Raw genomic sequence first — 15,765 nt, 5'->3', positions numbered from 1 at the left:
GCGGCAGCGATGCAGGAAGTTACGCAATGCCGGAAGTCGTCACCGGAAGCCGTGACGACAGCAGTTGCCGGCGGAAGCCACCAAGCGCGGCGCTCTTGTCGGTTTGGCGGCGCGCGAGGCGCGTTCCAAAATGGAACGGCCCTTGTCTTCAAGCCGGTGAGACTACTTTTCGGCCCGTCGATTCTGGCCTTACTTCCTTGTGGAACCGCCTCTGCACGCGTAATTTCCGCGTGCCCAGAGAAAAAACGCGGGCAGTGCGAGAGCCTGTTGCCCCCAAAATAGCACCTTTGCAAGAGGGAGCCGATCGTGCGTGCGTTGTTCTCTCACCTGTGGCCCTATGGTCGGCCGCCGCCGCCGCTTTCACCTACGCGGCGGTGTGTGTGCCGTAACAAGGCACTATTTCGGGCCGCCGCTTGCCCAGGTCCCAAAGGAAAGACGCTGCGTGCGTAATTTCCGACGCCACTTGTTCCACCTGGAAGCAGCAGAGGGCTGAATTATTGCGTCGAGCTAGCGTCGGATCTTACGTTATGCTGCGACTTTCCTCCTACAGTTGCGGCTACGAGGCGTTTGACACTGCCCCCGTTCTGGCGCAGGCGTCTGTTATGATGTGCCGGAAAATGCTGGGTTGTGTGCCTTATGGGTAAGCCTGGCACGTCTGACAGTTGTTTCCCTGAAACGTCGATGCACATAACGTTGGGAAGACGCGCGCCGCTTTAAGAGGTGCCCTTGTCCGGTCCCTAATCGGGAGCTGGATCGACCGCGCTATTTTGCACACCTGCGATGGCGCCGTGACATTTGCTCGAAGCGAGATGTGCATAATGAAGTAACGATCGCCATAATAAATTGGTGCACCGATCGTGTGCGTCTCAACGTCGCACCGACGCTTGTTTGCGACCTTGACAATTGAGCATGTATTTACGGTGATGTGGTCGACGGCTGCACTTGGCAGTGCTTCGAAAGTCGTGTGGTGTTGTGCTTGTTTTGGCTTCTTAATTGTGAATAGGTTTTTCTGTGGACCTTCTACAACAGAATGATGATTGTCGACGGTTTCAGTCACCGAGGGCTGAAAGCGTCAACAGAAGCCCTTGAACAAAACGCGAACGAATGAAAACCGGCCTTGGCACCCATCTAGTAGTCTGCTGCATGTGCAAGTGTGCTGTACTTGTTGAAATATAGAGAAAATATGCACTGCCATACGAAGCATTTTAACTGGTTAACCGCTAGTTAGCGGTAGTAATCAGGAAAGTAGAAATACACACACGAAAACATTTGCTTTTATAAATTAAGAGAAAAGGTGGCTATAATCTGTGGCAATGAAGCAAGTGATTGAAACCCTTCTTCATATTTGTGCAGATGTACTCTGCGTCAGCACAGCCTGAAGCGCTAATATTGTAAACACACAGTGGTAGGAGATATGAGAGTAGCAAATGTAATTCGTAAGTTACAGTCAGAATATCTCCATTATATCGGAGCTAATTTTCAGAAAAGGACAAAGGTTATGTGCTTCTGTTCACGCAAATGGTAACAGCAGTGTCATAGTCATGGATGACATGAGCAGCAAACATTTCATCTTCATTTCTTCGTACTGTTAGCAGTTCTTCAGCTGAAAATCCTGTTCAGTATAATCAACAATAGAACAAAAATTAATTTTAACGCATTTTTAAGTTTTAACAAAATAAGGGAGACTAGGAGGAAACACGATAAAACAATTCTGATGCCTCAGACTAGAACTAATGCATATCGCTTTTCCTTCTCTCCCCGAACCACAGCAGAATGGAATACTCTGCTGCCAGAGATTGTGAACTTGTTGTCAATTGATTCATTCTTGACTGCCGTTAAAGACCATGTGGCATAATAATTATCTTTGCTCCCCACTTCGCGTACTGATGCTGCACCCTAACTGCTCATGTCTCAATTTTGCACATTGCAGTGTATGGCACTACGTTTTTCTTTTTTTTTTCTATGTTCTTTAGACTGGTGTATACTTGCGTATGTGCACGATTTCTTTCCCCTTGTTAATCCTTTCTGCTGTCATTCGAAGAGAATTAGCTTGTGTTGCTTTCTCTGTCTCATGAACAGTTTTAGTTTTATAAATCTATGTGAACGCTACTAATGTCCGTTTTTGTTGCTTGTACCCACTCCTGCCTTGGCCGCTAATAGACAGCCAACAGCATTTGATAAATAAATAAATAAAAATATATGAGCTTATCTAAGTTAGTTGCTGTGCTTGTTTTCCAAGATTGAAAGATAGGACACGTATGGTTCAGTACTTGCTCCACCAGGGCTGAATTAACTGTGACGAGGGCTCGGCTCGAAAAACACTAAGAGGTCCCCTATAATTTTCCATCACCCCACCCCGCCCCTTGTTGTCATGTTTGAAACTTGATGCATTTTAGAATTTGTACAGAGAATACACGCCATATTTATTCAAAGAACCTGCGGTCTGTTTATGAACATCAGCATATACTTTCCCGCACAATGGACACTTCCTACTATTTTCTAGAGCAGCTGAAGCTGCTCTAGGAAATGGCAGGGCACACAATATGCTCCCTCAAAAGTCAGAACGCACATTCGTGAAAGAAGTAATTCTCGAGCGGTTATTTTCCTGGATAATTATACATAGTGCAGGACGATTGGCTATGTGTTAGATCAGTCTTGTGCATAACCTGTTCGCAAATTTTTACCATAAATAAGCTGCCAATCATCTAATATTTTTGAGAACTAACCAGCAAGACGATTTGAAGTTCACCTAAGGCAATGCATCTACATAAACTGCGATGCTCCCATTGCTTCATTCTGCTCCAAACTGCTTTGCCTGCTCCAAAATGCAATATTGCTTCACAACTGCTCCAAACTGGCTGCCTTGATTATTTGCCATCAAATTTAGCAGAACTTCAGAACAATGTCACAGCGCCAGGGGCAAAGATATAATGCGTCTTGCTCTGGGCTTAATACAAATGAAACATTTGTAAGGGAAGGAAGCATGGAGCATACTAAATATTGGTTCGTAAGTAAATTTAGTATGAGCCACAGGCGATTGGAGATAGTTAATTGCAAAAAAAATTCACAATGCATATGACGTAGCACCTTCTTCCAGCCTTTTGATCGCCAGTGGAAAGAATAATGAGAGTAGCAAACGATGCAGATAGCATAAACTACCCCGTGCTGTTAGGAAACTTGTCCAGCTGCAAAAAATACATAAGTCTTTGTAGTGCTTTTACTCTGAAAACAAGGCAATACTTCAACATCGAGCTCCTTTGTCCTTGAGAAGCATGTCAGGCCTACGTCGGAGGAAATCATACTTGAAGCGTTATGAGTTCGAACGCCAAAGCTGTCAGTCACTAGGAAGCTTCTCAAGAGTGTTGGAAAGGCATATGGCCTACTGCTAAGATAATAAAAATGAGCCCCAGCATTGCTCAAGCAAAGACTGATAAATTATTGGCAGGAGGCAGTGAAGTAAAGATGAATGATGACACTATACCCTCCAATGCCATTTGTCTGTGTCTCAAAGCTGCTCCGAAATGATCGAGCCACTTCCACCCCTGCAGACCTCTTCCATGTTTACAAACAAACAAGAAGATCGAGGTGGCGCAGCAGTCATCTGCGATCCCACGGCAAAAAGTATGGGGTGGCACTGGCGCCAAACTTGTCAAGCTGCGTTATTGTGGTCTGAAGGCACCTTTTTGGCAGACAAAATAACCAATTCTCAGGAATTTATCAGATAAGGCCAAACATAGAATCTAAAAGGATCATGTAATAGCGCATATCTGGAGGCTGTGAGCTGTATTCTAAATAAAATAGGTAGATATGCACAAGATATTGAGCGGAAATGCCATGCCCATTTCATCTGGACTCCAAATTAGTATCATTGCTCAAGCGCATCGAAGTCATAGACTCGAAATTTGAATCCGTCAAGTCAAAATAAGTAAATGCATTAGGTAGACTAGGTGTTCGGTTGTGAAGTGCACCAGCAAGCGTTCAGTTTGCTGATGGTCTGTTCCAAGCATAGAGTTGCTTACACTCTTAGCTAGAGGGAAAGCTGAGGGTGCTGCACTTCAGCCACCATGGGCGCGCTAAGAATCATGGGCATTTGTCCTACTTGGTGCCGGACAGTTGGTCTTTCTCGGGTGCACAAAATGGCGTTACTGTGATTTCTTCTTTTCATTATCATCATCATCTCAAGGTGCGTACATAGGCCGCAAAAGTAGCGAAGCCACAAATACAGACGTTGCCAATAAAAGGTTTCTGTTTCCCGAAATGCCACTAAACACTTCCTTAAGTAATTGCGCGACCATAAGTATTTTCAAAACGTTTTTTTCCCTTCCAAAGTGTGCCTATTAAGTGCGAAATATTGTTATCTGTGCTGCTCAAAGCTAAGCCACTAGGAGAAAGAGCCATCGCTTATATTGGATAAATTTCCCACTGTATGGGGGGAAAGGGGGGGGGGACTCCTGTAATGTTTTCTGCTTTCAATCTACAGAATAATTTACATTTTACAAAATACCATACGGAGTTCGTTTCACCGAGAAGCTTAAGCTCCACCTTTCAGTGTATCATCATAGGACAGCATAAATGGCTTCTATTTGCCGGCTCCCCATGCGGAGAATCTTTCGTGTACATGCCCTCTACTTCGGCGAACACTTCAGCCATGCTATAACGTCTACAACGTGCAAAGCGTGCTATTTTTTTACAGAAACATCACTTTACACAATCAAAGAAATATAAGTTTAAATATTTCACAAGAATTCAGCTTTTATAGGGGGCATGTTTTCGTATAACATGTCTGCTTTTTTCATTCCACATTTAACCATGTGAAGAAAGGTATTCAATATCTTTCTTATAGAAACGCTTATAGAAATGTAGTATGTTTTCGAGCGTTTCGCTAGGAGAGTTTCTTGATGAGAACTCCAACTTTGACCCGCCTGAGCATCTGCGTCTCTATTAGCAATCACAAATTGCTGAGTCGGTGTTCAGCTATGGGCAGTCATAATCTCTTACTAATAATTTACTGCTTTTGCAACCGCTATCACTGTATCTGCTCAATCTGTTTAATAAAACACACAACTGAACTCAACAGCAATATTGACAGAGGTCAGTTGGTTTGCCACGTGGTATGAGCTGACTTCCAACTGAAAGCTAGCTAGGAACCATTGATTTCACTTGAATTTAACTGGGACACACTGACTTCTAGCTGATAGGCATCTGGGAGCAGTTATCAGTTGCGTAGCAACTGGGACCAGTTGAAAATAACTGAAACCACTGAGAGCCAGCTAAATCCATTCGGATTTCTATCGCCACCTATTTGGACAGGTACAAAGTTTTTGTACTTTGACGAGTGAAATATAAGACTGGATTTAGGATTAAGTGTACGATGTAACAAAAAGCTTTTGAAGCATTGGACATGGTAACACATAAGCTCTAACTTTAATCACAGGAAATCAGGAAGAAGATGAGCATTTTTTGGACCAAACCTAGAATCCGCCATTTTTTTTAAACACTAGAGGGCCCCTGAGAACGCAGGGCACTGTTCATTTGAACCCTTGGAGCCCTGGATAAACTGGCCGTGTGCTCCGTCATGCATTAAATATTGTAGTGACTCAGTATTCGTTGTTGCCAAAGACAACAAATATGAGGAGAACGCAGGGCGCTGTTCATTTGAACCCTTGGAGCCCTGGATAAACCGGCCCTGTGCTCCGTCATGCATTAAATATTGTAGTGACTCAGTATTCGTTGCCAAAGACAACAAATACGAGGAAGAAGGCAGCAACAAGTGGAGGAATACTACTACAGGGCTAGAGACATAAGTGAATAAATTAGGTTCAAAGCAAGACAGCTTGCTGGGCCTTTGTGAAAATTTCTAGCACTTGCTCAGGAAGCAGATGTCTAATCCAAAGGTGTGTGATGCCTGAATTCTTGGTTGCATGAATTTGCTGCCAAGGTTTATTTTCCTTCAGTGAATTGGGCTGTGGGGGACACTAATGGAGGGCTGCAGATTAACTTCAACCCTTTAGCGTGCTTGCTATCGTACTAAAAAATGGGCACTTTCAACCGCAGAAAGACAATGTTTGTATGAAGTCAGTGTAAATGTAGCAAATTGGTGAATTTAGTAAGAAGCATCTTATTTCCACCTAAATTGATTCCTAATCATTAATTAACAAAATTCGAGATTGCATTCACATCTCTCACGACGTGAGGCTGAGTATGTTTTTTTGTTTGTTTGACATGGTGAAAGTGGTAGATAGGAGTGATTCGCAGATCGACTCAGTACAACATAGTTATTGAAAAGCGCAAGGCACTTGGAAACACACATGGATGACAGACCGTGGGTGTTGGTAGTGGGCCTATAGCATCCATTTTCTCTGCTCCTTTTTCCCACCACAGGTTCAGACCAGGACATGATCTGTCATGGCATGGACTCCCAGGTTGCTCCTCAAACGTCGCAACGTTGTTGTCGCCCTCTTCCTCATTGGCATACTGTATGTGATAAATCAGCTGCTGTCCCTCCGCCAAGTTGACGTCGGTCGCATCGCATTGCGGCGTGGTGCCATGCCTGCTACCGCTGCCAGCAGCAAGGCAGTACCGAGCTCGTTGGCACCACAGGTGGAAAGTGGTGTACGGGGTGTAGCTCCTCGTGAAGCCAAACACTACGCTCCTGGAAAGACTTTCAAGTGCCTCTACTCTGCGAGCGTGATTGGCTACGAGCAGGTGAATGACGACTACTGTGACTGCGACGATGGTTCGGATGAACCGGGCACCAATGCCTGCCCAAATGGAAGGTGAGGATGACGTGAAGGAGGTAGATTGAGCTTTTATTCAGTGGAAATATTGGAAATACTCGTGAAAATATGGGTGCTTTCACCATTGTGTGCGACTGAACGTAGGTGTGACTTTTTACATGTTATACAGGTAGCTAGACAGGTCAGTAGTTGATCTCATGGCTTTAGGAATGTAGTGTTGTGTGAAACAAGGGTGTCATGCCCCGAGATTGTGGAGTGCTGAGGGAAAAACTGAGCTCAGATACTTCATAGCAGATCCCCAGTTTCGCTGACACTATAAAACTGCTAGCTGAAGCAGTAAATTGCTGCTGTTTAGTAAAAACTACCAAAAGCACAAATGTGGTGCTGCGGGAATGAAAAAACTATAATTCTGCACTTTAAATACTTTGTGTCATTTGGGTAGAAAAGTGATTTCATTCACTGGCACCTGGAGTCGCTGGTGAAGTTTCGAACTTGACATTGATACAGAACATATCTCAACAGCGTTTCAGTAACTATATTCCACATATTTTAGGCATCGGGGAGCACATTGTCATGATGCACAAGCGTGAACTGCCTGCCTGTTATCCATTGGTCTTATGTTAGTACTGCAGGACATCCAAATTGTTCCGTGACGTTATCGGGAACTAAACTTTTGGCAATGTCAAGATGTAGTAGTCTGTCCCTTCTTGCATCATTTACGTATGGCTCGCGTGAGGGAAAATGTGTTGTCCATGTTGGTTTGGGTACCTTTGTTTAAATTGTGAGGATGGGTTAGAAAGTCATGATCAACCCATCTTATTCTTTGGCTGTGCATTGCCTTCCAAAGGGAAAAATACGAGCTGCCCTGATCAAATGCTACTCTTGATCCTTGTAAAGGATGGTGGAGCAGCTTTCATTGTTTGGTTCAACTCTTTGTTTCATAAGAATGTAAGATGCCAGGGTGTTCTTGGCCTATGATCCCTATATTTAGTCCTAGGCCTGGGTTGCACACCAGATCCAAGCCTTTGAAAAATAGAGCCACTGGCACCGGCATTTTTGCATTGGGTTTGCTTTACCGAAAGGACGTTAATGGGGGAGGACTGTTTGATGTTAACGAGCTTAATTGACAGTGCTGACAACCATACTAACTATCCTGCAGGTTCTACTGCAAGCAGCACAATGCACACAGTCCCGAGACAGTGCTCTCCATGCGTGTCAATGATGGCATCTGCGACTGCTGCGATGGCAGCGACGAGTGGAATGGAGCCCTGGTTCCACCCGAGTTGCAGCTGTCTGGTACGGGGCATTATGGTTATTGTGTGGACAGGGGCAGCATGCGAGTTCATGTAATAGTCTTTGAATGCAGTTCACCCATCGCTTTTTCTTTTATTCTTCTGCTGCTGTCGACGAAGTTTGTGGTATTCATTTTCTGCCTGTGCATGTGGTGGGTGAAGTAGATACAAAGGGATACAAACAGTAGAAAAAAGAAAACCCACGTGTATGGAATCCGAACCCATGATCTCCGATTTTCACGTTTGATGCTCTACCGACCGGGTAATGGCAGCTGCGTAAGCTTCTCTTTTTTTTAGTGTGGTGGCATCGAAATATCGGTGCCAGGGCAAAGAAAGACGCCCCACTTTGGGGGCGGCGGTGTACCACCAAGTGACTCATATATTCTGATGACAAATTTTACATACAAATGAATATAGGTGATGCTTGCAATAGTAGCACTTTCTATACACAACGCTTGTGTATTTATGTAAACTTTTCTTGAGCGTGTCTGCCAGTACCACTCTCGCCCAAGCACAGTATGTGGCTGCTTTTTTCTTCTACTTTCTAATCATTTATTCATTGCATCATTGTTTCACTTTGATCAACACCAAAAAGAAAAAAATCCCCGATCTTATTGAGGCAAGAATTAGTTTATTGCGTTGAACTGTTTTGCTGTTCTTGATGAGTCATGATAATACGAATGCATTCAGGTTGACTCAGCCAAAGTGAGAGAAAAATACTCCTTGTGTATTCTTTCTTTTACTTAATGACGATGGAAATTTTGAGGGACGCTAGTCACTTGTCAGATTCTCTGTGTAACCATGTCCTCCTGTCATGCTGCTTGATGCCCGCTTCTGCCCAACCATTTGTTGATGTTCTGTTGTCTTTGCAGAGAAGCTGCAGGCCCGGACGGGCGTCTTCCAATCCCCGTGCAAGCTTCGCTGCTGATCGCCACTCATGGCTGTCTTTTGTCACGCCTGCCGGAGCTATTGAGCTCTTGGCGATACTCTTGCTGCTTCACCTGTGAGCTAGTCCATTTAGTATCATCTTCCGTGATGAGCCTGGAACTGCGCACGCCTGTGCGGAGAGAAATTAGTGGCTTTGTTGGATTCTTATTACTCCATCACATACTTACAAACCTGGCAACTATGAGCTATAGAATTTTGCTGCTGGCTGGGTCCACTCGGAAAACTTAGAGCAGTGCTTTCGGTAGCAGTGTGACGAAACTGCTCCCTGCCATTCCAGCGAGAGATTTCACAGCCGGGCGAAATGCTGTAGGTTGTTTTGTGTTTCCTCGTCTTTGAAACGGATTGTGCCTTCGGTATTAGCAGCTTTAGCATGTGCGAGGTAAAATGCATGCTCTTGTGCGCCCTTTTCATCTGGCGCATGCCGGGTGACTGCACAAAATCGTGCACGTGCTGAAACATGTGCACCCTACCTCTCTTTCTCTCTGGTCGCACCAGTGTAATGTAGCTAACGCGACCTCCTTTTGTTGGCCATACAATGGGGCCCTTTGAAGACGGTGCGGTTGACAGCAAGTCTTTGCCTTGGGACATGCCCTCACCCCCTAGTCAGTATTAAAGCATTAAAGCAATGTTCTGTGCATCTCAGAGCTGTTGCACTAACGACTTTTTCAGTCTCACTTTGACACCATAATTGAACTGAGCATGAATGGGTAAGAAAGGTGTATTAGTGCTGGTATTTTGCTTCAGTGTGGATGACTTTTGTACAGCCTCGAGATGAAATGTGCTTGTTTGAGTTGACTGTTTTCACAGGGAGCACAGGTCTTGCAAGCAGTCGGAGGCCTTCACTGGGGTCAACTCTGGCATTGCTTATGTTCTGTCTGTCGTGCTTGGTTGGAACCCAGTAATTGATGTTCGATACTGCCTGGTAGTTCGGGCATTCGGTGCTTTCCTTTTCGGCATAGAACAGTAAATTGTTGAGCAAAGCTCACAAGGGGGAAGTGCAACATTGTTTCAGGCCGTTCTCTTTTCGTTTCATTCTTTCTATGGTTTTATATTATGGGTGCATTAATAGGCGTGCTTTGACCTCATTGACCTCATTCGTTGATTAATCTCCAGGCACCTTGAATGACACCCAATTTCATACCACACATTTTGGTGTCTGCAACATAGTTTTTCTTTTTGTGTGTGTGTGCTTGATGGTGATGCTTTGGCTCACAGAAACTCTCTAAACATTTCCACTTGTTTTTTTATCTGACTTTGTGTACAATTACTCAGGCCAGTGCATAAAATACAAGCTAGGCAACATGCATACTCGTGCTGTCGCGTTTCCTTGACATGCTCGCTTCAGAAGGAATTTTTGTGCAGCGTGTTGTAGCGGCTTGTCCACCCTCTGTAATCAGCAAAGCGTGCTCCATGCCGTGCTGTCAGCCACTTTTCTTGGTGCCTCTGCATTTTTGCCATCACTTCAGCTTGGATTTATTTCTATAAAAGTGGTTTTTTCCGTTGTACCATTTCTGTGTGCACTCTTAGCCCTCATTAGCCCGTTTGTCTTATCTTCCTTACTATGTGATCCTGTGGACATTGTGGAACGACTTAGAGGCTAGTGGTCCATGCAGATCATTTTGTTCAAGGTGAAAATGCAAGAGTAATTTAACAAACTTAACAATTTCATCTGTGTTCGGCACACAGTTGAAAACTTGATGCCTGCCTCATTTGTTTTCGTTTTTATTACTCCACACCCTCAATGCTTCCACAGAGTCAGAGCAGTTCTTTTCAGATGGGTCAACTTCAGTGTCTTTCTTAGGCTATCTTATTTTTTCTAATTTTCACTTTCAACCTTTCTGGTATGTTCGTTTGTAGCCATACAGTGCGACAGCTTAATGACTTACTGCATGTCTGGAGCGTAAGTTGAAAAACCGTGCATCTCGGGGAAACATTGCCTACTTTACCAATAGGCAACAACAACAAATACAGAAAGAGGTTACAAGACACAGATGAGCATGCATTTATCAGACAGCAACACACGCGGTTGGACTTAGGAATCGTGACAAACGGTCCTGATTAGAACCTTTTGAGTTCTTCAAGAAAAATAATGAGAATGAAAATGTTCCGACTGGTACATGTCTTAACGGCAATCTTGGTGAGGGATGCCACTCGAAGTAACCTCGCTAAGACCTGTGGAGCATTACCGAAGGGATGTCTCAACAATCTGGATTGCGGCCGGGATGTGTCGACCTAGGAGGCCAACCTTGATGCGCGTTTCCTACACCAGCTCCGAATTTCAAGTTTCCTTGTCTACCTGTACATTGGCTGCGTGCAGCATGCGTCTTTGCATATACAATCATCCTCGCTTTGCGGGTGACATATACCACCACAACCATAGGCTCTGTGGGTTGGTGCGAACTTTTGAGCCCTGAAACTGTGCAGCTGCGACATCTGGTCTTCTGTCTCTGCCCTTTGAGTGATTAATTACTGCTTCTGCGCAGATGTGCGCATTGTACGCCATGTGCCTCCCTTCATCTCCATGGCTCTGTCTGCTGCATGCCAATTGTTCTTTCTTTTCTGTTCTGGTGTATTCTTTGCTTCTTTTCTTGAGACGATGACTTCCACTCACACATGACACCGTGATGCCTCTTTTGAGTATTGGTTGTTGGTCGGGGGGGCATTAAACTCTGTAATGGAGATATCGCGGTAGGATTTTTATGAATTGTGCACATATATACCATGCATTCCCACTGCTTTGTCAAATGACAAGTGGAGTATTGAGTGCATGTTTCTCCCCTGAAATCCTAGTCTGCATCCTTGCCATATTTGCATTCATGGAGGGTCTAACTCAGAGAAACAACAAACATATATCTTCAAGCTGGATGTCTCTACAGACTTCGCCTTTGACCCTGCATAAAAAGAACAGACCTCTCATTCCACTTCCTGCCTCTTTCTCACTGAAATTTTCGCCGTATGAATTGCACATATTGTGTGTCTGTTAAATGCTAGGAATGAGGCATAAAGTTTTCCATGCCAGTGTTCCAGTATGACTCTCCAAAGGCAACGACCTTAGTAAGACTCTGTCTTGAACTGCGCTACTCTTCTCTCGGCTTCATATCAGCTTGCAGACGAGGACATAACTGTTGTGTGCCTTGCTTACGTGTTGCTTTAATTTCCGTGGTTACTGTAACTCTTGCGACACTGAAGTCGGAAGAAATGCTGTTCCAAGCAGAGCTTGCAAATCAGAGTTGCCATGTGATATTGCATGTGTACAGGTATTTTCCGGTGGACCAACTATATACATGGTGTGAAAGAGATCTCTGCTTTCTGTAAGAAATCTTGTCATTAGGATTCCAGTAATTCCAGTACACTTTTATTGTCTGTGTAAGCTTAAAAAATGCTTTCGAGAGCAAAAGAGATTGGAGGCTCATGATTGTCAGCAAATGTGCTAAGTGATTGTTTACACCGGCAAACACTTTACGCTATGGAGGAAGGAAAGAATCGAGTAGGGGCCATTACGTCGTACCCTTTTAAGTCCGACATGAGGGCTCTGCATTGCCACTTGGTTGCTCGTCTTGCGGCCTTTGAGCGTATTTGCGATGGCGTAATTCTGTCTCCTCAACGGTAGGGTCCCACAACTTTTCTCCTCACTAATTGCCTCTCAGTGGGTTAAACGGCGATTGTTACCGAGAGGTGTCTCTGAATGCAATCTAAAGGTAACGTACACTCACTGAAGGCAGGAAATAATTACGGTGAAGGTAATTGAATAGTGTTACTATTGTCTTGCCATCACCTCGTGGCTCTGTTCACAGCTGGTTTTGCGGCTATTAAGAATTAAAAGCATCACATAATGCCATGAAAGCTCTTGGTAGCTTATTTTAACATTGCCATTTAAAAAGACAATTTAGAAAAAAGTTGCACTTACAGTATTTGAACAGATGTTTTATTCACTCAGTGTTGAGGTAAGTTGTGTCAATCCATTGCACCACTGAAGGAACGAGTGCGGCAGGCTTTAAATGTGCTCCTATTCGTTTCTACAATATTTCCACGATCTGTCTCCAGGTGACGCTGCTCAGAGGACCCTACTGTTGAGAGAACGAAATCACGTTTGCGTGTGTGCTGCTAGTGCCTTGAAAGTTCAGGGTGAGCAGACAATCTAATGTTGCACTGGGCCACCGTGCGCTGTTGCGGGCTTCCAGAGCAACTGACGGCATGCTGGATGAGCTAAGTGTTCAAAAGTAAAAACCAACGCTCACCGTAGGCCCCGAAAACCTTGCTTCATTCGTGAAGTCCAGCGATTGCATCAAAATGCGAATGCCCAACTGATACAGGCATCGACAATATGCAGAAATTGAAGAGACGTGTAACCAAAGGATCCTAATAGGCCTTGTGAAAGCGTGTGACTTCTGCCACACTTTTTGCTATGCAGCTCGGATAGCGAGGGTCTCTCCTGTGCTTTCCTTCCTCCAAGCTTTATCCTAATGGAAGCCTTGTGTGTGCACGCAACCTTTGCTCCTCAGCAGCTAGTGCCCTGCATGCTTTCTATGGTGTTGCTAGCGTTCTAATAGGCACACTAACTCATGCTAGTTTCGTAGTTTATTAGTCACAATTATATCTTTTTATTTCAGAGGTAAGTGTGCATTCTAGTAATAAGTCAGTGCGAGTTCTTGCCACCAGCTTCGAAACTAGTGAAATATTTTTGAGTTTTTCTTTTTATTTTTTATTTTTTTTTTGCTGGAGCAATGTCACGGATCTTATTCAGGGGCACTAAAGGACAACTCTGTCACAAAAAAGTTTTTTCTGGTAAAAATTGATTGTACTTTTTGTACAGCTTCTTCTCACTTCATATCTGTTTACTCCAAAAGATGCATTAACTTCCATAAAAATTTATGAAAACATCACAATTTGTTTCCTCACTATGGAATTGAGGCTTGTGACATCGATAGCTGGAATGACTTTGTGATTACTGTTTGAAACTGAATGGCTGTGAGGTCTAGCCTCAGAAATTGTTGTAAAAAAAAGAATGGCACTTTGTGGGGGCAGCCATTAGAGGCAGCACTTAGATTTTATGTTTGTGGGTTTTCCTACCATGTAGAAGCTGCTCTCAGTGAAACTGGCTTCCTTGTCGTGCCATGAGAATGTGGCAACCTAAATTTACCTAGGTAACCTGGGCCTAAATTTATCCTCGGTGTTCATTTAACATTTGTGGTTACGTGTAGCGAACTGGCTTGGTACAGTTACTTCGTACTTGCCTGGTTGACAACGAATGAAGCCCTGCGCATGGGAGGTGCAGCCTCTTTGTGTACTACATCCTCCAGTGACATGCGAAAAGCAGCAAGTTCATCATTTATTAAGCAGTGTGTGGACAATTCATTGTGTGGCCGCCATTTTGGGGCCAGCCTTGAATAGACTATGCATTGTGAAGGGCATGTGTCTGACATTAAAAGATTGACCTATCTTGGAAAAGCTTGCACATTCACTTCTTTTAACAAGACTTATACGAGGTGTGGCACAAAAGAAACAAGGCTAAGTGTGTAGCTTGAAAAAAGAGTGGAATTTTAATGATTGAGTGGGTTACCAGTGGTCAGACTGTTAATCACTACTACTACAATGAAGTACTAAAAAGACTTTGTGAAGAAATTAGGAAAAAAAAAAGTCACAGTTGTGGAGTGATGGATGGCTGTTGCACCAGGACAATGCGCCTGCTCACACGGCCCTATCTGTCAAGCAGTTTCTGATCAGCAAAAATATTACTGTGATGAAGCATCCTCCTTATTCACCTGGTTTGGCTCCATGCGACTGGCAAAAACAGAGAATCTCCTGAAAGGCCTTCCAAAAACCTCGTTCCAGAACTGCTACCAGCAATGGCAGCACCGAATGCAGAAGTATGTGAATGCTGAAGGCGACTACTTTGAAGGTGATAATGTCAGAGAACTGATTCTGTGAGTACAATCATTTATTGGACCAGTCTCGTGTTTTTTTTTTTTTTCTTCACATCTCATATGTATATGTATATGTATATATATATATATATATATATATATATATATATATATATATATATATATAAGCAGATCAATTAAGGGGAAATGAGGGTGCTCGTTATAATACATGAACGAAAGAAGCCAACAACTGTTGGCTTCTTTCGTTCATGTATTATAACGAGCACCCTCATTTCCCCTTAATTGATCTGCTTGTAGCTTACGGGGGTCTCGGTTCTGGCAGTCTTGAAGCCATAGGTAGCGTAAGAGGGTTCTAGCACAGCTTTCGCCCTCGCTCTTGATCACGTTCTACGTGACACTGGCGGTAACAAAGCACGTTCCACGTCCGCCGCATTGCCTGAGGGTGGCGCTGGTGAACACTCTCAAGGTTCGTATACAGACAACATAAATACCCAAGAAAGTAGCAGGGGGGACAGCGGCCGATGTAGCTCAGTTGGAAGAGCACCGGACGCGATATTCGGAGGTCGTGGGTTCGGTTCCCACCATCGGCACGTTGTTTTTTCTTCTACTTTGTGTTTAATTATCTTTCCCCTAAACAGATTACATTACTAATCTCTGTGATTATCCAAGTAAACACTAAAAAAAGAAATGACAAAGTACCATCCCCAACGCTTTCCTTGGCCTCGCCGACTGTTGGCTTCTTTCGTTCATATATATATATATATATATATATATATATATGGTGCATAAGCAGTATTCGTTATGAAAAAAACTGGTGATCCAATTTGTGCTATGCCTGGATTATTCCACTGCAGGAATGCATGCAACTGCTTAGCATTCTCTGTTATCAGCAGCAGTACTCAT

At 43.9% G+C, this 15,765-nt stretch overlaps 1 protein-coding gene across 2 annotated transcripts; it reads left to right on the top strand.

The window, feature by feature from the left end:
- The first annotated feature begins 8 nt into the window (after nucleotides 1-8).
- On the top strand, nucleotides 9-14,425 carry LOC146193736 (uncharacterized). 2 transcript variants are annotated; one of them, XM_084602818.1, is made up of 4 exons: nucleotides 9-156; nucleotides 6,382-6,776; nucleotides 7,897-8,033; nucleotides 8,902-14,425. In XM_084602818.1, the coding sequence occupies exons 2-4, from the start codon at nucleotides 6,406-6,408 to the stop codon at nucleotides 8,955-8,957; spliced, it is 564 nt and encodes a 187-aa protein (XP_084458944.1). In that variant the 5' UTR covers nucleotides 9-156; nucleotides 6,382-6,405; the 3' UTR covers nucleotides 8,958-14,425. The 2 variants fall into 2 exon arrangements, with proteins under 2 accessions (XP_084458944.1, XP_084458945.1); XM_084602819.1 differs by lacking the exon at nucleotides 9-156 and adding an exon at nucleotides 163-640.
- Nucleotides 14,426-15,765: the final 1,340 nt, after the last annotated feature.

The sequence above is a fragment of the Amblyomma maculatum genome, chromosome 4 (assembly GCF_055883805.1).
Source record: "Amblyomma maculatum isolate TAMU_Amacu chromosome 4, ASM5588380v1, whole genome shotgun sequence".
Classification (NCBI taxonomy): Eukaryota; Metazoa; Arthropoda; class Arachnida; order Ixodida; family Ixodidae; genus Amblyomma; species Amblyomma maculatum.
The sequence above is the reverse complement of the archived record's forward strand: the minus strand, read 5'-3'. Positions and strand labels throughout refer to the sequence as shown.